The following is a 24,000-nucleotide window of genomic DNA, read 5'->3' as shown; positions in this document are numbered from 1 at the left end:
AGACACTGCTATCCTAAAAGTTAGGCCAAAAATCAATTTGGTGTGGTTATTTCCAAAAAAATCAAGCCTTAATCCAAAAATAGATTCTACTGCACAACAACCCACAGCTCAACAACAGTTTTGCCATTTGAAATCATGAGAACATGATTATTCTATAAGGAGCAGTACATTTTGTTTGTTTGTTTGTGAATAGAAAAAGCCTAGAACTATATGATTACAAATAACTCCGGATCAGCTCTGGCTCCCAACAGACATTCTTCAAAGCATCACGCAGTGCAGTGTATGGTACTGCGCAGTTAGGTGGGATGTGGAGAGGGAAATGGGCAGATATCCCAGCATTTCACAATGTCTTATCCCATCCTTTCTCATCCACATGTGCACACACACACTGAAGAAAACTGAATGGGTCACTTAGATGGTCCTTAGAATAGTTATTTTCCTGATGAGTTTTATAATTTTGCTTTGTTCTTTATATTTTTTGTTCTTTCATCCTTGCAGAAAAAAAGTGTTATGTCATGCTATAATGTCATAAATTACTGTCTTAAATTTGTGAACCCTCTTCAGTAAAACAAGCTCATATTTTGTACGGTTTGCAGAAGCCTTCACAGCCTGAGCCCAAAACAAGGCTTGATTACAAAGATCAATAAGAATCTGCTCACTGCATGCTTGTTTAGACCTCTTGGGCTAATGAACAAAATGCTGTACATGTGCGTCTGCATTGGAGCAAAGAGGGAGGAACTGCAGCAGCACACTGCAGCACTACAGGAGCCACGCCTTAAAAATGACACACCCCTTTTTCCTGATTGTTTCAAATGCTTTACTTCATCGATTAAAATGTTCAATCTTCCTGTCATTGTTTTGATTCTTTAGTAGGTAGAAAGCTAAATACTACCTACTGCCAAACAAGGTCACTGGTTCATAACTGGGCTATGTCATAATGCAACACTTTTAAAAACAACCACACCTCATAACAATGATCCTGAAACACTGATATTTAATCCATTACATCACAGGAAAGGGATGACGTCTCTTTATATTTCAAAAAGCTGGAATATACATAGACTAATACCACTGTAATAAAGTCCATTATTTTGATTTAAAATGAAAGACATGAGTAGAAACAAAATCTACTACTCGGTTTGTAAATTTCAAAATTCTACTGATTTCTTGTGCCAATGATTTCAGCATCTAAATGGAGAGTATTAATCAATTTTCTGATCATAAATGTGAGAAACAAACAGAGGCCTTGCATTGCATAATGATGACAATAACAAGGAATACAAACTATCTCTTCCATAATAATAAAACAATTGTCCTAACCAGTCACAATAATGATGGTAGAAGAGCAACAGGATTTTTGTAGGTCACTTAGTTTTAATTTCAATGTTGCTGTTGCACTGAGTAGTCTTGCTAGCAGTGACCTCACTGGTTCAAAAACCCACCCATCATAGCTGTATATTAAACATCAAATCATTTTCCATGTAAATAAGAAGCACTTATACAAAACTAATAAGTATTATGACTACATCCACACTATACTGTAGTTGATGGTACTTGCATGAAAACTGTACAAAAGGGCCATGAAAAACATCAAAGGAGTCATGGTCTCTCAGTTCACAGATTTATGAGCAACCATGTCAATTTTCTACATCATTAAACAGTATACCTGCTCTAAACACTTTGTCTTTGTTGGGGTCTACGTGAGAATTCATGATTGTGCTAGACCTTTTACACCCACTGAGCATACCCATTCTTTGCCTGGATTCTTCAGCAAGAAAACTTTGCATGGACAGATGCTAATTAATTATCAAGGACAAGCAAAGTCTTCACCAATATAACCAGCATTTCCTAAAGCTCGGAAAAGAATTAAAGAGCTTTAAAACTGGATGGGTCTTCCTCCCCAAAGGATCCTTTTTTCCTAGCAGACCACATGCTGACACACACTTTTGGACCCTGATGGCTTGAATGGAAACTCACATACAGACAAAATGCTCAGAGAAAACATACCAAATCAAAGCAAAGTCCATGTGCAGAAAAAGTAAAATGTCAGATAACATACATTTCAGACAATCTTGGCCTTTGCTAGTGGTAAAGTCAATTAAATATTAATATAGGTCATTATAAGTTATACTGTGTGACCTATAATTACATAAAAACTGGGAAAATAAAGCTGGGAGAACAGTTTACAGACATGATTTAAAGAAAAAAATAATAATTCTCAAAAAATGAGTAAAACATCTACACAGTTATAGCAGGGGAACTGATTTGTGTAAAAAGGGTCGAGAGAGAGAGAGAGAGAGAGAGAGAAAGAGAGAGAGAGAGAATGTGAAGGTACATCACGCCGCGTTGCAAGCTGGGGCGGCACCGCCATTTTGAGAGGATCACCCTCTGCTACAATTGCTGAATTTAATACTGATACCTGATATCTTTTGTTTAGATTTTGCCTTTCAGTTAAATATTCACATTCTTCATTGGATCGTTTGTATTGAAGAGAAGCTATTTTATCACTTCGCATGATAATTAGATTTTTTTCCCTTAAGTTTTGTAGAATTTAATTTTCTTTGATCTGATTAGCGTGAAAACAGTGTTGCCCATTGGATGCGTGCTGCTGCTTCAGCTGACATATGGTAGATTATCCAAATAAAGTGTTTATTCAACAAGATGACAGAAGTCGATCCATTTCTTTGTTGGAAACGTTTTAATGACAAAGTATAATCGTTGTCGTTGTAAATATGGATTTTTCCATGGCCACGGAGGAGAATCAGAGATTGTGGGTAACATTCAGCAGACAGACACAAGCACACTGTATTTTATATTTATTTCAACAATGACAACTAAAATTAAATCCCTGGAAGCTTGAACAGTTCTTTAGCATTTTAAAATGCTGGTTTAATGTAGTAAGACAGTGATGCTAAAAGACATGCAGAGGAGGCCAGAAGGCAGCAACTTTTTAAATTACACATTAACCGTTTTCCTCCCCCTTTTAAAAATGCTTATGCATTACGACAGTAAAGTTCACATTTTGGGTTCATTAGCTTTTCTGCAGATATTATGCTTTATTAGTAATTTGGTGTTTTAATATTACTGTCCCGGTACATTAAGCATTATATGTGAGGAAAATGCTTAAAATGTAAATAAACGCGTAGCGTCCAAACTTTGGGCTTATGTGCGTATCTGCACATAGCATATGCTTTACAACTTTGTCTTTATCACCGTCTTGTACGTTAAGCCACATGAAGCGTTATTTGTGTTAAGTGTTTTAATGTCCCTGTTCAAGTTCTGCTAATTCACAAGCCAAGTAAGAGTCATACTCGTGAAGGTGATGTTAATTATTAAACCAAACAAAATCAAAACTTTCAAAAACGCAGCAATACGATTCTTTTATTGAGTGACAGGCAGTGGGTTTAATCGGTGACATTATTAATAGATTTACTATCCAACGTCTTGTCATCTCTGCGACCGGTTTCCCTTGTAGTTTTTAGACACAGAAAAGGTGAATAAAATACACTGCATTTTCCTGCATTTTGCGTTTATTCTTAGAATGATGATCAGAGTTACTATTGCAATTCTTGATGCAGCATGAATGTCATACAACGGTGACATTTTCCACAATCGCGACAGAAAATCAAAAAACTTCCTTGAACTCAATAGCAGAGAGGCAGCGCGATCCTCTCAGTATGGCGGATAAACAAAGTAGTTTCCCAGAACTCAATGCGGCGTGATGTCAGCTTCACATTCTCTCTCTCTCTCTCTATATATATATAGGGCTGTAACGGTATACCTGTATGACAGTGTATCACGGTTAACATACCGTGAACATTTTCAGATCTATGGTTAAAAAAAAAAATAATGAAAAAAAAAATTCTCACCTATCAATAGGTCCCTATTATTCTTAAAATTGTAAGAAATTATTAATAATAAAAAAGGTGGTAAAGTTTTATTAACTCAATTGATTAAACATGTTTTTGGTTATTAAATTGTGAATAAACCATTAAAACAAAATACAAAAAAAAAACGTTTATAGGGTTCTTGATAACTTCAATAACTAAAAAAAAGTCACTGTTTGCCCCATCTAAATTATATTCTGCATCCTTGTTGTCTGCTGCACACTGTAAGAAGCATTTGTTCACTCAAAAATTGTGTTCTTATTATTTTAAGGGTAATTTTGACTGATAAGAATTATTGTTTAATAGACTATATACAGTGATATTTTCTTAGACGATTACCATACCATGAAAATCTCATACCGTTACAACCCTTATATAATATAATATAATATAATATAATATAATATAATATATACATAATATTTTGAGACCTCTATTAATTGATACTTTTGTTTTACCAAATTGCGTGAATCCTTTTCAAGTTGGATTTAAACCAGGTATAAATCTGCACTGTCACTAGAAATATTCTGATATCTACACTTCTAATAGATTGAAAGCAATTCAACAATCTATGGGGGTTTTTTATTATATTTTTATAAGTCTTAATTTACTCCTGTGCTCATGGTAGGCCTTAACCATGCATTGAAGGGTGGGGTGGTTATCTTCTTCATGCTATGTCTTTGTTAGAAACAACAATTGTCCAGCGTTTTATTCTGAAACAACTGAAACCTGGAGAATAAAACGGTGCGTTCTAGTCTATGGTTTAAAAGGGCACTGAAACAGAAGCCTGAAAACTGTTCTGCAAAATAATACACTGAAGGTCCAGTAACATCGAGAGAAGGTCTATCTATACAGTATTATTGTGCACTTACATTGTTTACTACTTGCTGAGCTGGAGCTACAACCACTTTTTATTGACAAGTGTTTGAATATGCTGATCACGGTTGAACAAATGACAAATTACACAAACGATCAGTGACTTTATAATGAAGAGATTCACACTTTAAGTCTTAAATGTTCACAGCCAATCAGCTTCCATGCTAATTCTAAACGCTTAATTTCATAAATTGATTCGTTTCTGCGTGTTTTCATGAGTAACGGAGCCCTTTCAACAGATAATATGTGAGATTCATCGGCCGTGTCCCTAAACCTTGTGTGCTGCCTTACCTAGACACCATTCTGGGGCTCATAAATCAAATTACCTCATCCCGATCATGTTCTAAGAATCGGTGTAAGTGAAAGACAATAAACGCATCTCGGCCACGTTTAAATCATTACAACAGTGAAAAGAGAGCAAAATAATGAGTTGCTAATCGTTGTGGTTGGCTGTATGAGCGAGGGAAAAACAATGCGCACGATCATTTGTGCCTTTTAGTACCTTCGTTTCCCGAACATCCTGCTTCGTTCCTTCAGGATACCACTGAACCCGCACGAATCCTCTACCGAGAGGCCATGACCGTGTGTCCGCCGCCCCACTCTCGTTGTCTGAGTTAGCGGGAGCGCCTCCACCTTCTCCGCCGTCGTCGCCGCCGCCACCACCTCCTCCTATCCCTCCGCCATCACCGCCAATCTCGGAGTCCGAATCATCGAAATCCTCTTCGCCGTGAATCATCCGTACGAGCCCGAAACGCATCGCCCCGCGGTGTTTTCCGGAGACCAGGTCATGCGTAAACAGGAGCCGCTGTGTTCCGTCTGCCGTGGGAGAGTGCGCGTCAGATGGGGGCTCAGAGCTCGGGCTCACGACCGGAGAATGCGCTACTGTGGCGGGTTCCGCCATCTCTGCTGCTGAATGATGCGGGAGGAGAGGGATGGAGAAGTGAATAGGAACCTGTGAGCAGGAACAGCACGTGCTTACGTCTGTACGTAGAGCGCCGCATGGAGGACGGGTTTACCTGTTACCACTGTCCTGAATTACATCAGTGTCTCCAATGACAAAGCACTCATACGTTTATTTGACTTAACTGCATTCATCAAAAAATGAAAGTTTTCAAAGCAAATGTTTTGACGTCGCGTTGTATAGTCTTTCAGACTAAAAATGACGTCCAAATAAGGGAGTACATATGAGGGATACTGGAAATTGTGTGTGTGTGTGTGTGTGCGTGCGTGCGTGCGTGTGTGTGTGTAAATGTCACACATAGCGCTTACTGGTTATGTGTTGTATGTTTGTCTCTGATAATTCATCTGCTGCTCCACCCAAACACACGATCAAATGAGAGATCGGCCACATGGTGTCAGTGTCTGACTACAAATAAAGGCTGCTGTTACACTTGGATTGTTTGTTAAATGCACTTTTGTTAGGAATCAGTCTTGAAGGAAGCTGTTGTTGCAGATATTTTATTATATAGAGATACTTTGAAATATATTTGATAAATAAATCTAAAAATAAACAGGTATAGCTTATCGTTGATAATGCTGTACAACAGTTAGTTTCAGACCTCAAAAAAATGTTTTTGCGTTTTAGAAGGGAAAATCTCTGTCACTCCACTGTTTCAGCCTGCTTTGATCCTGTAGGTTCACGTGCAAAAGGGCTTCTTTTGGAACTGTTTTGGAGCGAATAAACAGGCTTTTAATAGGCTAACTAACTTGCCAGTATTGTATAAATCGACATATTGCTAGAACTGTTGTATTAAACAACATTTCATTTGCAGTCGAGCTGTTAGGCCTACTGAATATCAGCATGAACATTACGCTGATATTCAGTGGGCAGCACTCTTGCTCGTGTGATATTGCTTAATATAGCTCTGTACAGTCATTATCAATCTTTATTGTAAATAACTCTAATCCTCCAGCTTTGCTGTTTCATGGAACTGGCCCATCAGCCCAACTGAAGGTGATTTGTTTGTACAGGTATAGGCTACTGCTTTAATCCAGACTTTCTTATAGGGCAATGTTTCTCAACAGGGGCTTTCGGAGAGCACCAGGGGGTGCTGGAAGCATTTTTGAAAGCGGATATCTGAGATGTTCTTGGGTGGCGTTTGGTTAAGGCGAGTTTATACCAAAGATGTAGGCAGAGCCGGTGTTGTGCCGAATTCTTCACCCCTGCCAGATTCTGCATCCCCTCGTTGAAGTCGCTACCTGATTGCCTAATCCCAACCCCACCCCTAATCCTAACCCCTCCCCTACACCTACTCCTAAACCTACCAATACCAGGGGGTGCATAATCTGGCAGGGTGCAAATTTCGTCACTACACCGGCGCCAGCACAGCACTGATGAGGGGGCGGCTTAGGTGACGAAAGGGGGCGATGACATAGCACAGAGTAAAGGGGAAAAAAAAACAACAAACAAAACACCCATTTGTGGCCCATTCACGTTTTTGTCTGACCGATATTACTACAACTAGCTATTAGAATACAGGGTTCACAAAGATAGAGATTTGGTCGCGAGGCAGGTCAGTGGAAGTTTTTTTTTTGTTTGTTTGTTTTTTTGTTTGTTTGTTTGTTTGTTTTTGTTAAAGTGCAAGGTCTAGAGACTTGTTTTAGAAGCTGAATTTCTTTGAACGTGAGTGCCATGTTTTAGAATGATGTATGCTATTGTGCACGAGAATTATACGCGAGAAGCTGCTAAAGACCTGAGACGAGAGGAGAGCACAACATTCAAGACGTCGGGTAGCGCGTTTACATTGAAATACAATGGAAAAGTACAGCAATTTAATGAAAAATGTGTTCTGACTTAATTAAACTATTAAAAGCTACTTAGCAAATACAGATGGCAGAGTATTGAATAAAACAAAATCGCATAGCCACCAAATTCAAAAATCCGACATCCAGGAAATAAAAATGTGAGACGTTTTAGGCAGCAGTTTTACCACAAATATAGACAAGTGATACCACCACAACCACCAGAAATAGTTAATTATGTCTGCTTTACAATGAAACAAAAGCTCATTGCTACCGATTCCCTGACATAATACATTGCGACCCATTTAACAGATGCATCATTTTAAGTTAGAACAATTGAACAGCAGCAAACAATAACAATACAGCGAGAGAAAAAAAAACTACGATAATCTAGCCCTCTATTAAACATGAAAAAAAAAATATTTCATCATAGCTTACTCAGTAGTGCTGCTTTCTTAGTTGCACCGCTTGCGCGGGAATTTGTGTCAGAGTAAAAATTGTGTTGCTATAGTAGCATCATATTAATGCTAGAAAGCCTATGCATTTGGCAACTATATTTTTTGTAAATAAACCATTATATTTCATAATTAAAATCTATTTTCACACTCATCTTGTCAATTCTGTTACCGTCGAACTCTGTTACCAAGGTAGAATAACAATGCTGACAATAGGGTAGGCTATTGACTGTCCACCGGACAATTTTGTCAGTTCTGTTACTTTACAATTTTGTTACTTAAATGGTCAACTCAGTTTATGAACTATTTTCACAAAAAACTATACAATTGTTGTTTAAAATCTCATAAACATTATTGAGATATGATGCACCCATATGATGCATGATATTTAAACAACATTTCTCTTTTTTACTGGACATTGTAGCCTATAATACATTTTCAGATGAAAAAGTATTTGCTCCAAACGGACAATTCTGTGAAGACACAGGTATTTTTTATTTTTTTTTTAAGGTATGCATAGGTGAAATATTATCTCAGTTCAAAATGTTGGAATGTAAAGGACTGTTTGTCTTTTATGATCTTATCATTTATTGTTATTTCTACACATTGTCTAATTTGTCAGTAACAGGGTTGACAAACAATACCACAAAGACATCGGAATTTTCATTAAAAGTTAAAAAAGGAAGTAACGTGTTTGGCAAGCACTGAATTATTGAAATTGAAAATGTTTTCAAGAAGATACTGGAAAGATTTTCTGTTAGTGAACAGTTTTTTTTTTTTTCTTAACTTTTCTTAGGAATTTTTAAAGTCTCTTTAACCTTTGGGGCAACAGGGTTAGTGTCAGAAACCTCAACATTGCCAAAGCACTGAAAATCAACATGCTTAAAAACTCTTTACTAAATTAAATTTAGCTACTGTAAATAAGCTATTTACATTTTTATCAATTTAATGGACTGAATTAAAGTATTTAATTTCTTAAAATCTTAATGACCCCAAACATTTAAATGGTAGCCTACTGTAGGCTAACCTATAATAGTCCTCATTATAAGCACAAAATAATAATCAACTTTAATATTCAGTGAAGACGATTAGATTACATTTAATTTATTGAATGCGGTAATGGACCCGGATAATGGGCAGGGGGGCGCTAGCCCAAAAAAGGTTGAGAACCATTGTTATAAGGTGTCTAATCTCGTCCAATGGTTTGACAACAATATCCCTATCAAACACCCTCACGCGGTTTCAGTGAATGTGATTAATAATTAAATGGGGGCCGGTTTAAGGCTTATGGTGACTTATGGTTCTTAAGCAGATGGAAGGGTATAAATGCTCTTAGTGCGTCTCTCCGTGATTCACTTTCGACAAAGCTCTTGGAAATCAAACATATGCGAAGGACATTTGAATATTATTTAGCCTACTAATTTATTTAAACCACCAAAAAGAATTAAAAACAGCAGAAATGTCCGTAGTTAGCGCGCTGCCTTTCCTGAAGCCCATCGACATGAGAGCTCCGATCTCCCCCGGCCGCCAGCGCCGGCACACGCTCCCCGCCAGCGAGTTCCGCTCGCTCAACACTGAGGACGCCATCAGTGTATTCGAAATAGAGAGAGAGGGTGAGATAAAACATTCTTTTTCATTTTGTGAATCTTCTTATACAGTAGTTAGGCTATTTGTAAATATGAACTACTTACCAAAGAGAAAAACAGTAAAGACTCATTTAAGTGGTACATGAAAAAAATTGCATCAAATGTGTTACAATATGAACAAGTAGGCTACTAACCATAGGAAACTGTATTCTAAAACATTTCTAAAAAGCTGTTTTCTCTCTCAGCTTTTATATCTGTGTCTGGGGAATGTCCTCTTCACCTGGATGAGGTCCGGCACTTCCTAACCCTCTGTCCTGAGCTTTCTTTGGGCTGGTTTGAACAGGGGAGGCTTGTTGCTTTTATCATTGGATCACTCTGGGACCAGGACCATCTTACCACTGTAATCTAATCTTCAAATGATCTATTCGTTATTGTCAGAAACTAATGATTAATAAGTGATATGCCTGTTTTATTATATTTTAATGTGTAAAGATATGTAGTTAGGTTTCTTATAATTGGTGTACATGACTCATATCAGTTATCCCTTTTAATAGGATGCATTAACCCTTCATAAGCCTCATGGGACTACTGTCCACATCCATGTGCTGGCAGTCCACCGGACCTTCCGCCAACAGGGAAAAGGATCTATCTTGCTGTGGCGTTACCTGCAGTATCTGCGCTGTCTACCATATGTTCGCCGCGCCGTGCTCATGTGTGAGGACTTCCTGGTGCCTTTCTACCAGAAGTCTGGCTTTAAGGGGCAAGGTCCTTCTGAAATCACTGTAGGGTCACTTACCTTCATCGAGATGTATTATCCTATAAGGGGACATGCATTCATGCGTCGTAACAGTGGCTGTTAAGGGATCCCTAATCATGTAGCTCTTTGGACCTTCAAAAGAAGCAGTGGGTGTGTTGAAGCAGCTTTTGGTTTTGGTCTAGATATAGATATTTTGTGGTGTTGTGCTGTTTGCATCTACTTTTGTTAGCCTTGGTCAGCATAGCAAAAAATGTTAGATATACATTAAAAAAATAATATAAAAAAAGGCGGGGGTGGTTGGGGGGGTTCGGGGTGGTGCTGGAGGGGTTGGCAGAGCAAACTGTATCCAAATCTCTTATCTAAAAGTGATGGCTAAATATATACCTTTTTTGTTTTATATATATATATATATATATATATATATTCATGTCAAACCAATTTTTTTTTTTTTTATTGCCTCAAAGTCAGGTTATCTAATAGGCTAGGTTTATATTTATTATTATTTATTTGTTTTATATTTGGTATGCATTTCTCTAGATTTCATTTTTTTTTTTTTATTGTGTACATTTTTAAATTCATGACAGATCTCCTTTTGTGTTGTGAGTTTGGGGGTTAAGGCTGGAAAGATAAAGTAGTGGTTCAACAGTTAACCGTACTTCTTTAGGCTAGTTTTTGTGTTCAGTGTCTTGTGGCTGCTTTAGATGTGTGTCTATTCTGTGGAAGCATTAAAATAGCATCAACTAAACACTTTTCCACTGTGATCTCTCATGAAAACAGCCACAAGAGAACATACAGTGTTGTCTGTTATGTCTGTGAGTGCCAATGTTTAATATACAATCCCATAAACATGAGAAACTTTTAATGTGTTGCTTAGGCATTAGTACAATTTGATTTATAGATTAGAATTACTTGTTTACTTGCTTCATAGCTAAGGATTGAAGAGTTAATGTTCGATGTGCAGAGGTGTTGCAAAACAGAAATCATCAAAAAACACGAGATGATTAAGACTGTTTCCATTTGCCTTTCCCTGTAGAAATCCACCTCCTATGCCTTTACAGTCTTGAATCAAGATGTCTATGATTTTGTACATTTTGTCAGTAAAAAGAAATAAAGAATATATTTTTCAGAATGATTGCTCTTTGAACTCTTTGTGTAAATATCTGTAGCGTTCACAGGGTAATGATTCTGGATTAACAATTAATTTATTTGTTAAAAGAGTTACAAAGAATTAGTCACATAAAAAAAAAGAAAACACTTTTATTTTTTTAAACAAAGTGTGAAGGACATCATAAAGACATTGGTTTAAAAAAAAAAAAAAAAAAATTTCCAAACTTTATTTTTATTATTATTACTTGAAGCACTAGTTATTTGGTGCACTTCCGATCATATTTGTACACCTTCAACACCTTTAAATATAACAAAAATATTCCAGATTGTCAGATTCAAGAGAACTCATGTAGTCTTTTAAGGCACAAGTGCTGTTCTCAGTAAACAATTATGCACTGAATATCAATTAGAACAACAGCTGAATTTACTTTGATGCTACAATAAAAGGAGACCACAAATCCATTCTATGCCAGGTGAATACACACGATTTAATGCATGTAATGTACCTATTAACATTAATATCTGGTTGTAAACAAACTCTTCTGTTGAGTGCAAAACAGGATCTCCATTCTGAGCAAAAAAACAAACAAACAAAAAAGATAAGTACTGTACAAGAAAGTATTCTTTTGAATGTCACTGAAGTTTCAACAACAACAACAAAAAAAAACTCATTCATAGCCAGTTAAGTGAAATGACTCTAAAAGATTCATATTTTATAAGAACCGTATGTAGTTCACTGAAATGCTGTTTGGACAAATACAAAAAGCTGAATTACCAAGGAAATTAATCTTTATGTGAATGGTATTTTATATTTCAATGATTGTTAGTGTGAAGTTAACAGTAAAAATTTAAGCATGTCTTTAAAAGTGTAAGCACATATGAAAAGACAGTATAAAGCTCACTGTTTACACAAACAATAATTCTGGAAGGACATTTGGTATTAGACATTTTAACCTAAAGGGACAGAGTACAGGCTTCAGTAACAACACATCATAGTTTACCTGCACATTATCTAGAAATGTTAAGAACTGACTTGGGAATAAATGGACTATTGTACATGCTACTGGTTAAAAAGGTGTTAAACCTCAAATCTAGTCTGAGATTTGTTGTTTATCTGAGTGTTGATGCTTTATTCAGTCCCTTGGAGTCCTTAGAAAATTCTTTAGTCTACAAAAAACAAAGTTAGTGTACCACATGATCAATGTCATAGCGTTCACAGAACTTGCTGGTAAAAGGCAAGCAGGTAAGATGCTCTAGCCAATGCCAGTTTATAGGGTAAATGTAGAACCAGACAATAAGTGAAGACATCAACCCCACATAGACAAGCAGTGACAACAAAATAAGAGCTCGTTTGCGGTATTTGTCTAAGGTGCCATACGTGACATATGGAAGGAATGTAAAGGACAGGAGAAGACCACTGAGGAAGCCAAAGATGTGAGCAATGTTGTCAATCCAGGGCAGAAGACCACAGAAGAAAAGGAAGAGAACAATGCCTAAAAGCTTCAGGAAGGCCTTCCATGGCTTTTCCAACATCTGCCAGGCCTGGAAGAGCTCCACAAATAGACAGGCTAACAAACCGAACTGAGACCCTGCTGGACCAACCTATAGTATAAAAAAAAGATTGTAATGTCAGTATCACAAATGGTGAAAGCACATTCCTTCAAGACACTTAATGCTAGTGATGCTGTAATCTTTTGACAAAATTTTAATCGGGCACAATTTTAATGAACAGTTAAATCTTTCTCCATTTCTGTCACAGACTGAGTTTTGGTTCCTTGCCACTGTCACCTTTGACTTGCTTAGTTGGGGACGCTTAATTTCTGGCAATATTGTTGGCTTGATTGATTGCACAGACACTATTGGATGATGACAATCACTGAATCATCAATGAACTGACTTTAACTGAAAAACTGAAGTTTGTTATTGTCCTCTTGCATTATTGACAAATTATTTTCCTGTTTGACACTGTAAAGCTGCTTTGACACAATCCGTATTGTGTCAAATACGGATTGTATTGACTTGACATACAAAAAAAAAAAAAAAAAAAAAAAAAAAATTAAATAATTTACCCAAAACTGAAAATTTAGCCTACTTAGCATGTCACTCCAAACCTCTATGATTTCATACAAATATGTTTAGTGGAATATCCAGGTTATTTTATGGCTTCTAAATAGTTTTGTTTGAGGAAAAGTCTAAAATTTAAGTCAATATTCACTGAAAATCTTCCCTTTCAACATATGTTCACTTCTTTGCATACATTTGAAAGCTTAGTGTACTCAACACCATATAAAGTAACATTTACAACAAAACATGCAGAAGTGTGAAAAAGATTCATACTGCAAACAAATTGTGAACACAACAGAAGAGGTATGGGCATCCTTTCTTCATGCAACATCATATAATCTTAGAAAACTTGTGGGTAAACTGCACAAGTCATATGATTGTAATACTTGTAGTATGATTTTTGTTTTTTGTCTTTTTTGAAGCAGTCTAGAGTAGACCTAGAAACAAAGTCACCTGATCACAGACTTAGGGGCTTGTGTATGTGCAAGATATCAGAAAGGTAGGATGACGCTAACCAATTTAATGATTTACCAAAAAAAAGAAAGGGCTTGGCTGGCCAGTAGCCCTCTACTCAGGCTAATGTTTGAGCAAGGTGAACAGCATTATGTAGGATATAAAGATTGCCTCTTCTTTGTTTACCTCCCTCCCCAGCTACTGTTGGGTCTTGCAGTAGGGATATCGCTCCACTTTGTATGAGTGCTCTACTATGACACTGGTTTGACAATGCTTATAAGTAGAGGAAGTTCACCTGCGGGGAATCCCTCCTTGTTATCCGTCATGTAAGGATAAAAGAAACTCAGATACTTTGATCTCCTGAGAAACAGACAATACAAACATACACGGGCATCTTTGAGACACCCCACAGAGTGGAGGTGCAGGAGACCTCCTTCCCTTCTGGCCATTTGTTTCATTTTAAATCCCTTCACCCATGTTTCTTCTACTCAATCTGCTGAAAATGATTACATGAAAATCTCAATGCAAGTGAACTTAAAGTCATGTCTGGTATCATTTGAAATGTCTCAGTGCAACTGGTACAATGGTCTCAATCTTACAAAAGTATAGTAAAAGATAATACAGATCCTAAGAGTTAAGAGATATTTTGCTTACTGTAATGGGAGTGCCCTTTCCCAAGGTCATCCATGTGAATTACCTTCTGTTCCCATTGAGTTGTAAACCACCCAGGTTTGGGACCTGAGTTAATGCAAATTCCAAGTGCTAGTTCCTGTCTCTATCTAACGGGCCGACATGCCCATCGTTAGACAGGAGACCATACAAATCTGGTGGGAGGAGAATTAGCTGGGAAACATGACTTTTAAGGGACAGTACAGCGGCAGTGCAGATCAGCAGATCATGGAAATTCACACTGTGCATATAAAAACATCCTTCTTCTTTTAAGTGGTACAGGATTAAACCTTAAATGGAAAAACAACGAAATCATATCCTGGTTTTTGGCTGAAAGAAAAAATTGGCATCTAAATCAAATTAAAAAAACAACAGCTGCCATCGTCTACCTACTTCGGAAAAATGACCTAGAAACATTGGCCGAAAATGAGCGCATAATAGCACGTTCGGATGAATTACAAAAGCTTAGAGCACAGGTCGAGGCGTTTACATATGAAAGACACGGTTGGGCAAGAAAAGGCAAAAACATGACGAGAAAAATAGATGTGCTTCAAAAGAAACTACAAGCCGGCAATAATTATATATCAGCCCTTGAAGACTGCTTTGATAATGCAGGATTCCCAGTGACTGCGGTTAAGCAAGCAGCACTGGATGAAACTTTTGATTCTGAGGTAAAGAGTGATAGTGATGATGATGATGTTGCCGCGTTAGAGAGTAAAACACAGAGAGAAACTCATAACTGAGCTCCCATTCAGAGACATGAAGAACAAAATCAGCGAAGTCCGATCAAAACAAGAGCAACACCCAGCAAATAGCACTCCTTATGATCCCTGAAGAGCTAAGATCAAAGCTAACCCCAGAGATGAAATCCGGTGACATAATGAAACAAAATAATAATGAAACCGACGAAAGTATCTATGAACGATTAAAACAGGCATTGTTAGATATGAGGGGTCCAATGAGCGCAGATTGGAGCAGGATACTAGAAATTAAGCAGGGAAACAATGAACCATTTGAAACATATGCTGAACGTCTGTGGGTGGCATACAAAGAACATTCCGGTCTAGAAAATGCAAGCCATGATCACGAACTGTTATTACAAATCATAAAGAACAATCCTGGCACTCCAGTCCAAAATGCATTGTCAAACAGAATAGATTCAGCTGAAAACACGTTCAGAGCGATTGTAGATTGGGGATCATGGATAGAAAACAGATGTAAATCAAAGCCCCACACTATTGCATCTGCACAGTGGTTAACAGAAGGGAATTATTCTAAAAGCAATGGGGCTGAAAAGCATGTCCACTTCTTGGAAGAGGTGACTTGCTGTGATGACTCTACAACTTTTAGTTCAGAGGAAGCCTGTGCCACTGCTCAAGATAGTGTGCCGGTTTCAGTTCTTAAGGTGATGCATATACCATGGTGTAAAGGAAGCATTAGAGTGTCATGAAAATCCTCAAACTTCAAGAGAACACAGCAAACAAACCTGTGGCAAAGATAGCAGGTTTTGTAGTTCCTGTCACAAAATAGGCCATACAGAGGAAAAATGCTGGTCACTGGGAAGGGGTAGACCTCCACCTTATTTTCTGAAACATAGGATATCACTTTCTAAATGCAAAGATCAGTGGTTTACATGTAACAAGTCATCCTCAGGTAAAACTCTTAGTGAGTTAACTGCATTGTTCATGCAAGGCCTCCAGCTATTGACTTCACTTGCTAGTGGGTTAGCAGCTTAATAACAATAAATTTAATATGGAAACATCCAAATTTCAATAATCCTGTTTGTATTTTCAAATTTATAATTGTGCTAAACATTGTGCGCATAGAACACACATTATAGTTGTTTGTGCTACTAAATGTACAAATAGATTAGTTGAGTTTATTCTTTAAAAAACACATGACTGCTTTACTGTAAGTGTGTGAAACACTTAGGTTTAAGGTTGTAGATGCTATATGCATACTAGACAATTGTGTAAAATTGGAATAACTGCAATACTGGAATTGCATAGCAATTTCAAGTTGCATGTGTGTCTCTCTATGTTGAATTTGTTTGTCTCCTGAGTGGTACACTCTGCTATTTTCCATATAGCTGCAGTTAAACCATGTACAGCAGCATAGAATTGCCATGTGGCCACAGTGTGATTTCATAATTGTCTTAATGAAAATGCTCTGCTCACATATCAGCAAGAAGTACCTTCATCTAGTCTTTAAATAGACTAAATGAAATAAATAGGCCTTTGAAACATAAAAACAGTGATTGTGCATTGCATCAGCTCTGAGCCCGCCCAGCTTCCCAACTTCTTTTCAACACAATAATGTAATATGTGACAACTTAAACCTTGTGGCAGATTGATATGATACCCAGTGCCAAAAGGGGGGAAGTGTGTTTTCATTTCAATAGTGTGGCACAAGCGATAGCAAACCAATTCATCTTTGCTGAGGAGCACCAACTAAAAATTGTATCTGATCAGAGAGAGTGGCTAACATTATTTGGAAATGGAAACATCCAAATTTCAATGCAGAATTCAGAAGCTCTGAATTTGCACCTAATCTTGCTCCTTAAAAAATAAAAACATTTGTATGGTAGTATTTTGAGCCAGATCTCACCTCATACTCACATTCTGAGGCTGGTTACCTGTTAGGGCAACAGGACCAAATTTACATCACAACTGTAAAACTTCCTTTCCTTTGTTTGGAGCATGACTGTATTTACACAAAGCCACAGTCGAATGCAGCCACACAACACCATTTGATCTTTTAAAATTACTAGAAAAATAATGAAAGGGGGGTGTAAAATACTAAACATCAGACGAAAATACCAGAAGTCTTTATGTGCCACAGAGGTCTGCATGTGTGAACAACACCATACAACACCGAAACAGGTGAACACATTTCTGCCCACAGATCTGACTGTAACGAGAGAAAATGCAACTAAAGCCATGGACATTGGTCCATTGGAATTCATGACGGCATGTGTGATAAAAACACCAATTAATCTAGAAAATGTCCCCAGCAGAACTGGGGTCTCTAATGCTCATGACACAGCAGACTGTGAAGGCTCGACTGCAAGTGCAGCATCAGGTGTTACACACTCAAGACTGCACTGAAACTGTAGCAGTAATTCAGATCTGACCAACGGAACTCTGTTTCATGTGACATCTGGAATTAAAATTACAATACATGATGATGAATGTAGTTAAAATAATTCCACATGCCTGAACATGAAACTGATGAAAAGTTCAAAATTAACTGTGGTTCTCTTTGTGTTTGTTTCTGTCTCAGGTTGACCACTGCAATTCTTTGGAGGACAGATACCAGGAAGGCACCTGGTCCCATCTGCATCAAGCCAGCAAGAATTGTTAGAACATAACCTGAAATGCGGGAGATGGATGCGAAGACACTTGAAGGGGCCATTCACACCTCACAGTAGAACATTACTACACAAATATCTATATGACCTCCCGGATTAGAACCGGAACTAAATTTTTGCAACACAGATTGCTATAGATTAGACTTCATCCATCTCCCAGACATGAGCAAGAACACACAACTCCACCATTGCATCACCTCATCTAGACTATCCAGTCTGAACACTACACATCACAGAAGACAATGATGGCTTAGATTACAAATGTAATGTAAATGTAGCCTCACACACACAGGACGATAGAATTAATCACATGCTAAAAGAGACACAACATATATACTATTTGCAACTGTCTGCAAACTCATGGAACAACACTGTAACACACATTTGCATGACTAGTCACAGATCGATGGCAAATTTTGAACAGTGGCAGACGAGCCTTTACAATATTTCTGATTGTTATTAGGGTGGTTGACAAGCCAGAGTGCCCCGGTTTCCCAACACATCACTAATAACAAAAACATTATCAAAATGATTAATTGTGAAGTGCCTGCACTTCATTTTTATCAATCAATCATAAAAATATACAATTTTACCAAACCATCAACTGTGACTTAGCCTGCATATCAGATACCCATTCACACACACACACACACACACACACACACACACACACACACACACACACCTGTTACTAGGAATTTAGGATTTCCATTCTAGAAAAATGTTTTAATCATGTTCTAAGTCACTACATAGAAACCTTAGATCTACATAAGTGGCTTGTATTGGAAGATTCCTGAATGAACAGTGTGATTATTATTATTATTATTATTATTATTATTATTATTATATTATTAACTTCATAATTGTGATTGAATATTATTCTTATTGTCATTATGTGGCTTGTTTATTGATGCATACCTCTACGTTAATGTTCAAATTATACTGACCTCTTGCTGCATTTCCTTTGAGTCATTCAGACCAAGAATACCAAAATTTATGCTTACATGGGACCATTCTACCATATTTGACCTCGAAAGACATTTAACATCAGATGTACCACTTGCACTTGCTGACATAAATTCATCAGGTCTCTCTTTTGTTTTACTGTTCTTATGTTAACTTCACCTTTTCTATCTTACTCCATGGGTGATGACGTTAAGTTGATCAGAATTCAGTCATTGAATGGCCACTAAGATGCTTTTCAGATGTCACACACAAATCAGTGTGTAAGCAAGGAGAACACCTTCACCTATTGAAGTCTGCCCAGATAACCACACCGCAGGAGGTGAGAGGATTCATGAACATGGGTCAGACTATCGTCCCAGAGAAGGTGCCATAAGGAGCAGAGGTTTCTCCATAAAGGAATGACACATAAACTGAACAAACTGACCCACTGAATTGTGCCCACATGCTGAGCTCAACCACAGGTAGAAACCCTAGAAACATTCATCCACCTGCTAAACTCAAGCGACACACACCTGTGTGTTCTGCAGATCAATACAGCTCTCAGAAGGTTTCTACAGCTACTAACATTACAAAGAAAATTTTAAGTTAACATCTCGAAGATGAACAATCATCTAGCAGTGACTCCATTGGATTCATCTGAATGTGACCCATTGGGGGTCAAATGGGGGAAAACTGTAAGGATAAAAGAAACTCAGATACTTTGATCTCCTGAGAAACAGACAATACAAACACACACGGGCATCCCCACAGAGTGGAGGTGCAGGAGACCTCCTTCCCTTCTGGTCATTTGTTTCATTTTAAATCCCTTCACCCATGTTTCCTTCTACTCAATCTGTTCAAAATGATTACATGAAAATCTCAATGCAAGTGAATTAACAGTCATGTCTGGTATCATTTGAAATGTCTCAGTGCAACTGGTACAATGGTCTCAATCTTACAAAAGAAGACTAAAACATAATACAGATCCTAAGAGTTAAGAGATATTTTGCTTACTGTAATGGGAGTGCCCTTTCCCAGGGTCCTCCATGCAAATTACCTTCTGTTCCCATTGAGTTGTAAACCACCCATGTTTGGGACCTGAGTTAATGCAAATTCAAAGTGCTAGTTCCTGTCTCTATCTCGGGGGATGTTTGTCTTGGTCTGAGATACTTAAGGAAATGTTGCTAGAGGATCAGGGCGATTCTGTAGCCAGAAAGCCCATAGTGTGGTGTGTGTCTCTTCACTTCATACTATGTATTTTCTAAGGTCAGGTATGCATATTTTACTTTAAGATTAATCTTTGAGAATTTGATGTTCTGTATTGATATGATTTGATATGTTTGAATTGGGTATGTAATTGGCAGAATACATATTTACCTGACTGATAATAAATTGTTACATTTGATTTTATTCTGTTTTATTCTGTAATTATTGAGATTACGTTGTATCCTTGTTAGCGACATGAGCACCCAACTGAACAAGTACAATAATTTTAAAGAATAAATAGAATAATCAAATGTGAGAATAATAATAATTAGAGACAGACAAACAATTTGCCTTTCAACCTAAATTCGAGGTCATACTAAAATGGAGTAAGATTAGATACTAAAATGGAGTCAGATTAGATCATTAAATGGAGTCAGATTTGAGTTTAACCTAAATTTAATAACTCTACGCACTGAAAAGACTGAACATGCAGGAAACCTTCAACCAGCACGAATACCTTCCTTGGACTGAGTGCGTGGACCTTAAAGTCACATACTATGGTCTAGTGCTTAAAGAAAAAAAAGATGAACCGCTATTTATAGTGGGTCTTGCATAGAGTGCTTTCACAAAATATAGGGTTTGACATGCTCTCCCCCAGATAAACTGAGGTGTTTAATCATGTCCGTTTAAAAGGTTGCTCAAGTACCCCTTAGGGTAGAGCAGGGTGAAAGAAACTATGATCAGCAACCCACAAGACTCCCTCTGTTTTGTTTTCCTCCCTCCCCAAATGGTCTTGAAGAAGGTATGTGCCCCCTGTTTGGTAGGGTGCTATAGGGAGACATACTTACCCTTTGGATGGCCTTAAGGGTTGATGAAAGAACGGCAGTATAGATTCCCTCTACTTAGTTTACCTCCCTCCGCAACTGTTGAGTCTTGAAGTAGGGATGTCGCCCCACTTTTGGCCTTGGTTCGATAATGCTAATATGTAGTGGAAGTTCACTTGTGAAGGAGTCCCTCCTTGTTATTTGTTGCATACTATGGACTATTGCTAAAAGAAAAAGATGAAGCACTAGCTACAGCAGGTCTTTGATAGAGTGCATGGTACACAAAGCAAGGCATGAGCTGCTCTCCCCCAGTTACATCTGGGTCTCTAAGTAGGGCCTCAGATCCCCTGCAGCTCTCTTGGGGTTTAGAGCATGGGTGATGAGAGTTACTGGGCAAACAGCATTATGTCCTGCTCTCGTTTGCCTCCATTTCCTGTATAAAAGGAAAGAATGTATCCTCCCCCCGGATGGGTGGCAATACCATTTTGTAGCCTGGGGTGCTAGTTACTGAGGTTTTTAGCAACTTGCATGCTCCTTTTGGTAGGCTGCTCGAGTATTCCCTTCGGTTAGGGCAGGATGAATGGAATTATGATGGGCAACACACAAGAGTCCCTCTGTTTTGTTTACCTCCCTCCTCAACTGTTGTTCTTCAAGAAGAGATGTACAGTCATGTCCAAAAGTTTTGGCAGTGACATAAATTTTGTGTTTTGCAAAGTTTGCTGCTTCAGTATTTGTAGATTATTTTCCATGTTTCTATGGTATACTGAAAAACAATGATACGCATATCATAAGTTTTTTATTGGCAAAAAAATATAATGAGTCAATATTTACAGCGCTGACCCTTGTTCTTCATAACCTCTGCAATTTGCTCTGGCATACTGGATATTAGCTTCTGGGCCTGATGGCGATCCATTCTTGCCTTATTAGTTCTCGGAGTTGATCACAATTTGTGGGCTTCTGCTTGTCTACTCGCCTTTTGAGGACTGACCACAGGTTCCCTATGGGATTGAGATCCAGGGAGTTGCCTGGCTACGGATCCAAAATTTAAATGTAATGATCTTCGAGCCACTTCTTCATCACTCTTGCTTTGGGACATGGTGCTCCATCATGCTGGAAAATGCACGAATCATCACTAAATTGCTCATGGATTGTTGGAAGAAGTTGCTCTTGCAGGATGTTTTGATACCTTTCTTTATTCATGGCAGTGTTTTTGGGCAGAATTATGAGAGAGCCCACTCCCTCGGTTGAAAAGCAACCCCACACATGGATGGTCTCAGGATGCTTCACTTTTGGCACAACACAGGACTCATGGTAGCGTTCAGCTTTTCTTCCCCGTACAATCGATTTCCCAGATGTCCCAAACAGTCAGATGGGAGCTTCATCAGAGAAAATAACTTTGCACCAGTCTTCTGCTGTCCAATCCTTGTACTTCCTGCAGAATTTTAGTCTGTCCTTGATGTTTTTCTTGGAGAGAAGTGGCTTCTTTGCTGCCCTTCTTGACACCAGGCCATTGTCCAAAAGTCTTCACCTCACTGTACATGCAGATACTCTCACACCAACCTGCTGACATTCCTGAGCAAGCTCTGCACTGGTGGTGACACGATTCCGTAGCTGACTCCTCAGGTGGAGATGGTCCTGGTGATTGCTGGACACTCTGGGATGTCCTTAATACTTCTTCACTGCAGTTGAACCTCTCTCTTTGAAGTTCTTGATGATCCGGTAAATGGTTCTTTCAGGTGCAGTATTCTTTGTAGCAATTTCCTTTTAAAAGTGCAGATTCTATACTATGGTTTGCTCTAAACCCAGACCGAAAACTGAAAAATAGTATTTTTATTTAAGAAAATAAAAGAACAAAAGAAAAGAGAAAAAAGGAAAGAAAAGAAGGTCTGTAATTGAAGGAGACAAGCCACTTTAGAAATCGGTCTAACATTAAAGAGAACTGCTTAATAACAGATTTTGTGTATCATGAAAAAAACAAAATAAAAACATGCGTTCCAACCAACATGAAGCAGATGGTTGACACAATGTTAATATTTGGTTAAATTATCTCTTTAAAGACCAGTGTTTAGATGATTAAGGTGACTTCCTGTTATGCTGGAACATAGCTTCAGTCTCTGATGTCATCTCGCTAACTGAAAGATGTGTTTTGTAAACATTTTCAATGGGCACTATTAACACCTTGTTATTATGCAAAAGGGAAGAGAAACAAAGGACTGAGTGTCGGGCAGGTGCATAAACAGTGATCCAGATGGATAATGGTTTGAATCTAAAAGCAGAAGTGCAATTATTATTATTATTATTATTTTTTGTAATGTCAATACATGCCACTACAGGGTCAAATATGAATCCATTTAGCCATTTTCAGCTATTAGTTGATGCAACCACTCTCTATGATCCGCTTCAAATTGTGAAATACTGGCTCTTTATTGAACCACTTGCATTCTAAAAAATGCATTATAAAGGCATTTAAAAAAACATTCAAAAAAACCTTCCATTTAATTTATATATATATATATATATATATATATATATATATATATATATATATATATATATATATATATATATATATATATATATATATATATATATATATATGGAAAGCATCTCACTAATTAATATGTATGACTCCAGTGCTTTCAGCTTTCTAATTGCTTGGATATGATCATAGTTACCTAAGCTTGTACCTATTTTATTTACCAAATAAATTTATCAAAGCACATTTCAAATAATTCCTGATATGTCCCATAGCTCAGAAATGTGGCCTATGGCCAACTCTTAGACAGCTCAATTACATTTATATAATAATTGTACTCGTTCTGTTCCATGTGTACCAGTATGGATTATCAGAACTGGCAAATAGCAGTTGTGAAAATCCACTGCAGAGGCCACTTGTGACCTGATTAGAATGACGTCAGGGCTGAAAAGGTTTGCTTGGGCAGATGGCTAATCTGAGATATCTTACCTTTCTGCAAGGGCAGGAGAAGAGGAGTGAGACAGGAATGCTCTCTCTCTCTCTCTCTCTCACACACACATACACACACACACATACAGAAGTG

General features: G+C 37.7%; 3 protein-coding genes across 4 annotated transcripts in view; 1 reads left to right on the top strand and 2 right to left on the bottom strand.

Annotated features, from left to right (window-relative positions):
- The window catches only part of ube2o (ubiquitin-conjugating enzyme E2O), a 62,797-nt gene extending 56,935 nt beyond the window's left edge, over positions 1 to 5,862 (bottom strand). Inside the window, exon 1 of the mRNA XM_042758182.1 lies at positions 5,266 to 5,862. Coding sequence (XP_042614116.1) covers positions 5,266 to 5,664 — 399 coding nt within the window. The 5' untranslated portion in view covers positions 5,665 to 5,862. The remainder of the gene's footprint in view (positions 1 to 5,265) is intronic.
- Positions 5,863 to 8,878: 3,016 nt separating this feature from the next.
- On the top strand, positions 8,879 to 11,435 carry aanat1 (arylalkylamine N-acetyltransferase 1). Its single transcript, XM_019076397.2, has 3 exons — positions 8,879 to 9,573; positions 9,792 to 9,946; positions 10,101 to 11,435. Exons 1-3 carry the CDS (start codon positions 9,420 to 9,422, stop codon positions 10,404 to 10,406), a joined length of 615 nt encoding a protein of 204 aa, XP_018931942.1. The 5' UTR covers positions 8,879 to 9,419; the 3' UTR covers positions 10,407 to 11,435.
- Positions 11,436 to 11,872: 437 nt separating this feature from the next.
- The window catches only part of LOC109073413 (inactive rhomboid protein 2-like), a 62,840-nt gene continuing 50,712 nt past the window's right edge, over positions 11,873 to 24,000 (bottom strand). The window contains exon 19 of one of the 2 annotated variants that reach the window (XM_042758180.1): positions 11,873 to 13,012. In XM_042758180.1, the coding sequence (XP_042614114.1) occupies positions 12,593 to 13,012 (420 nt within the window). In that variant the 3' untranslated portion in view covers positions 11,873 to 12,592. Of the gene's footprint in view, positions 13,013 to 13,299; positions 16,183 to 24,000 lie in introns of those variants that run through there. The other variant, XM_042758181.1, reaches the window with a different exon arrangement.

This window comes from Cyprinus carpio, chromosome A6 (assembly GCF_018340385.1).
Source record: "Cyprinus carpio isolate SPL01 chromosome A6, ASM1834038v1, whole genome shotgun sequence".
NCBI lineage: Eukaryota > Metazoa > Chordata > Actinopteri > Cypriniformes > Cyprinidae > Cyprinus > Cyprinus carpio.
The sequence above is the reverse complement of the archived record's forward strand: the minus strand, read 5'-3'. Positions and strand labels throughout refer to the sequence as shown.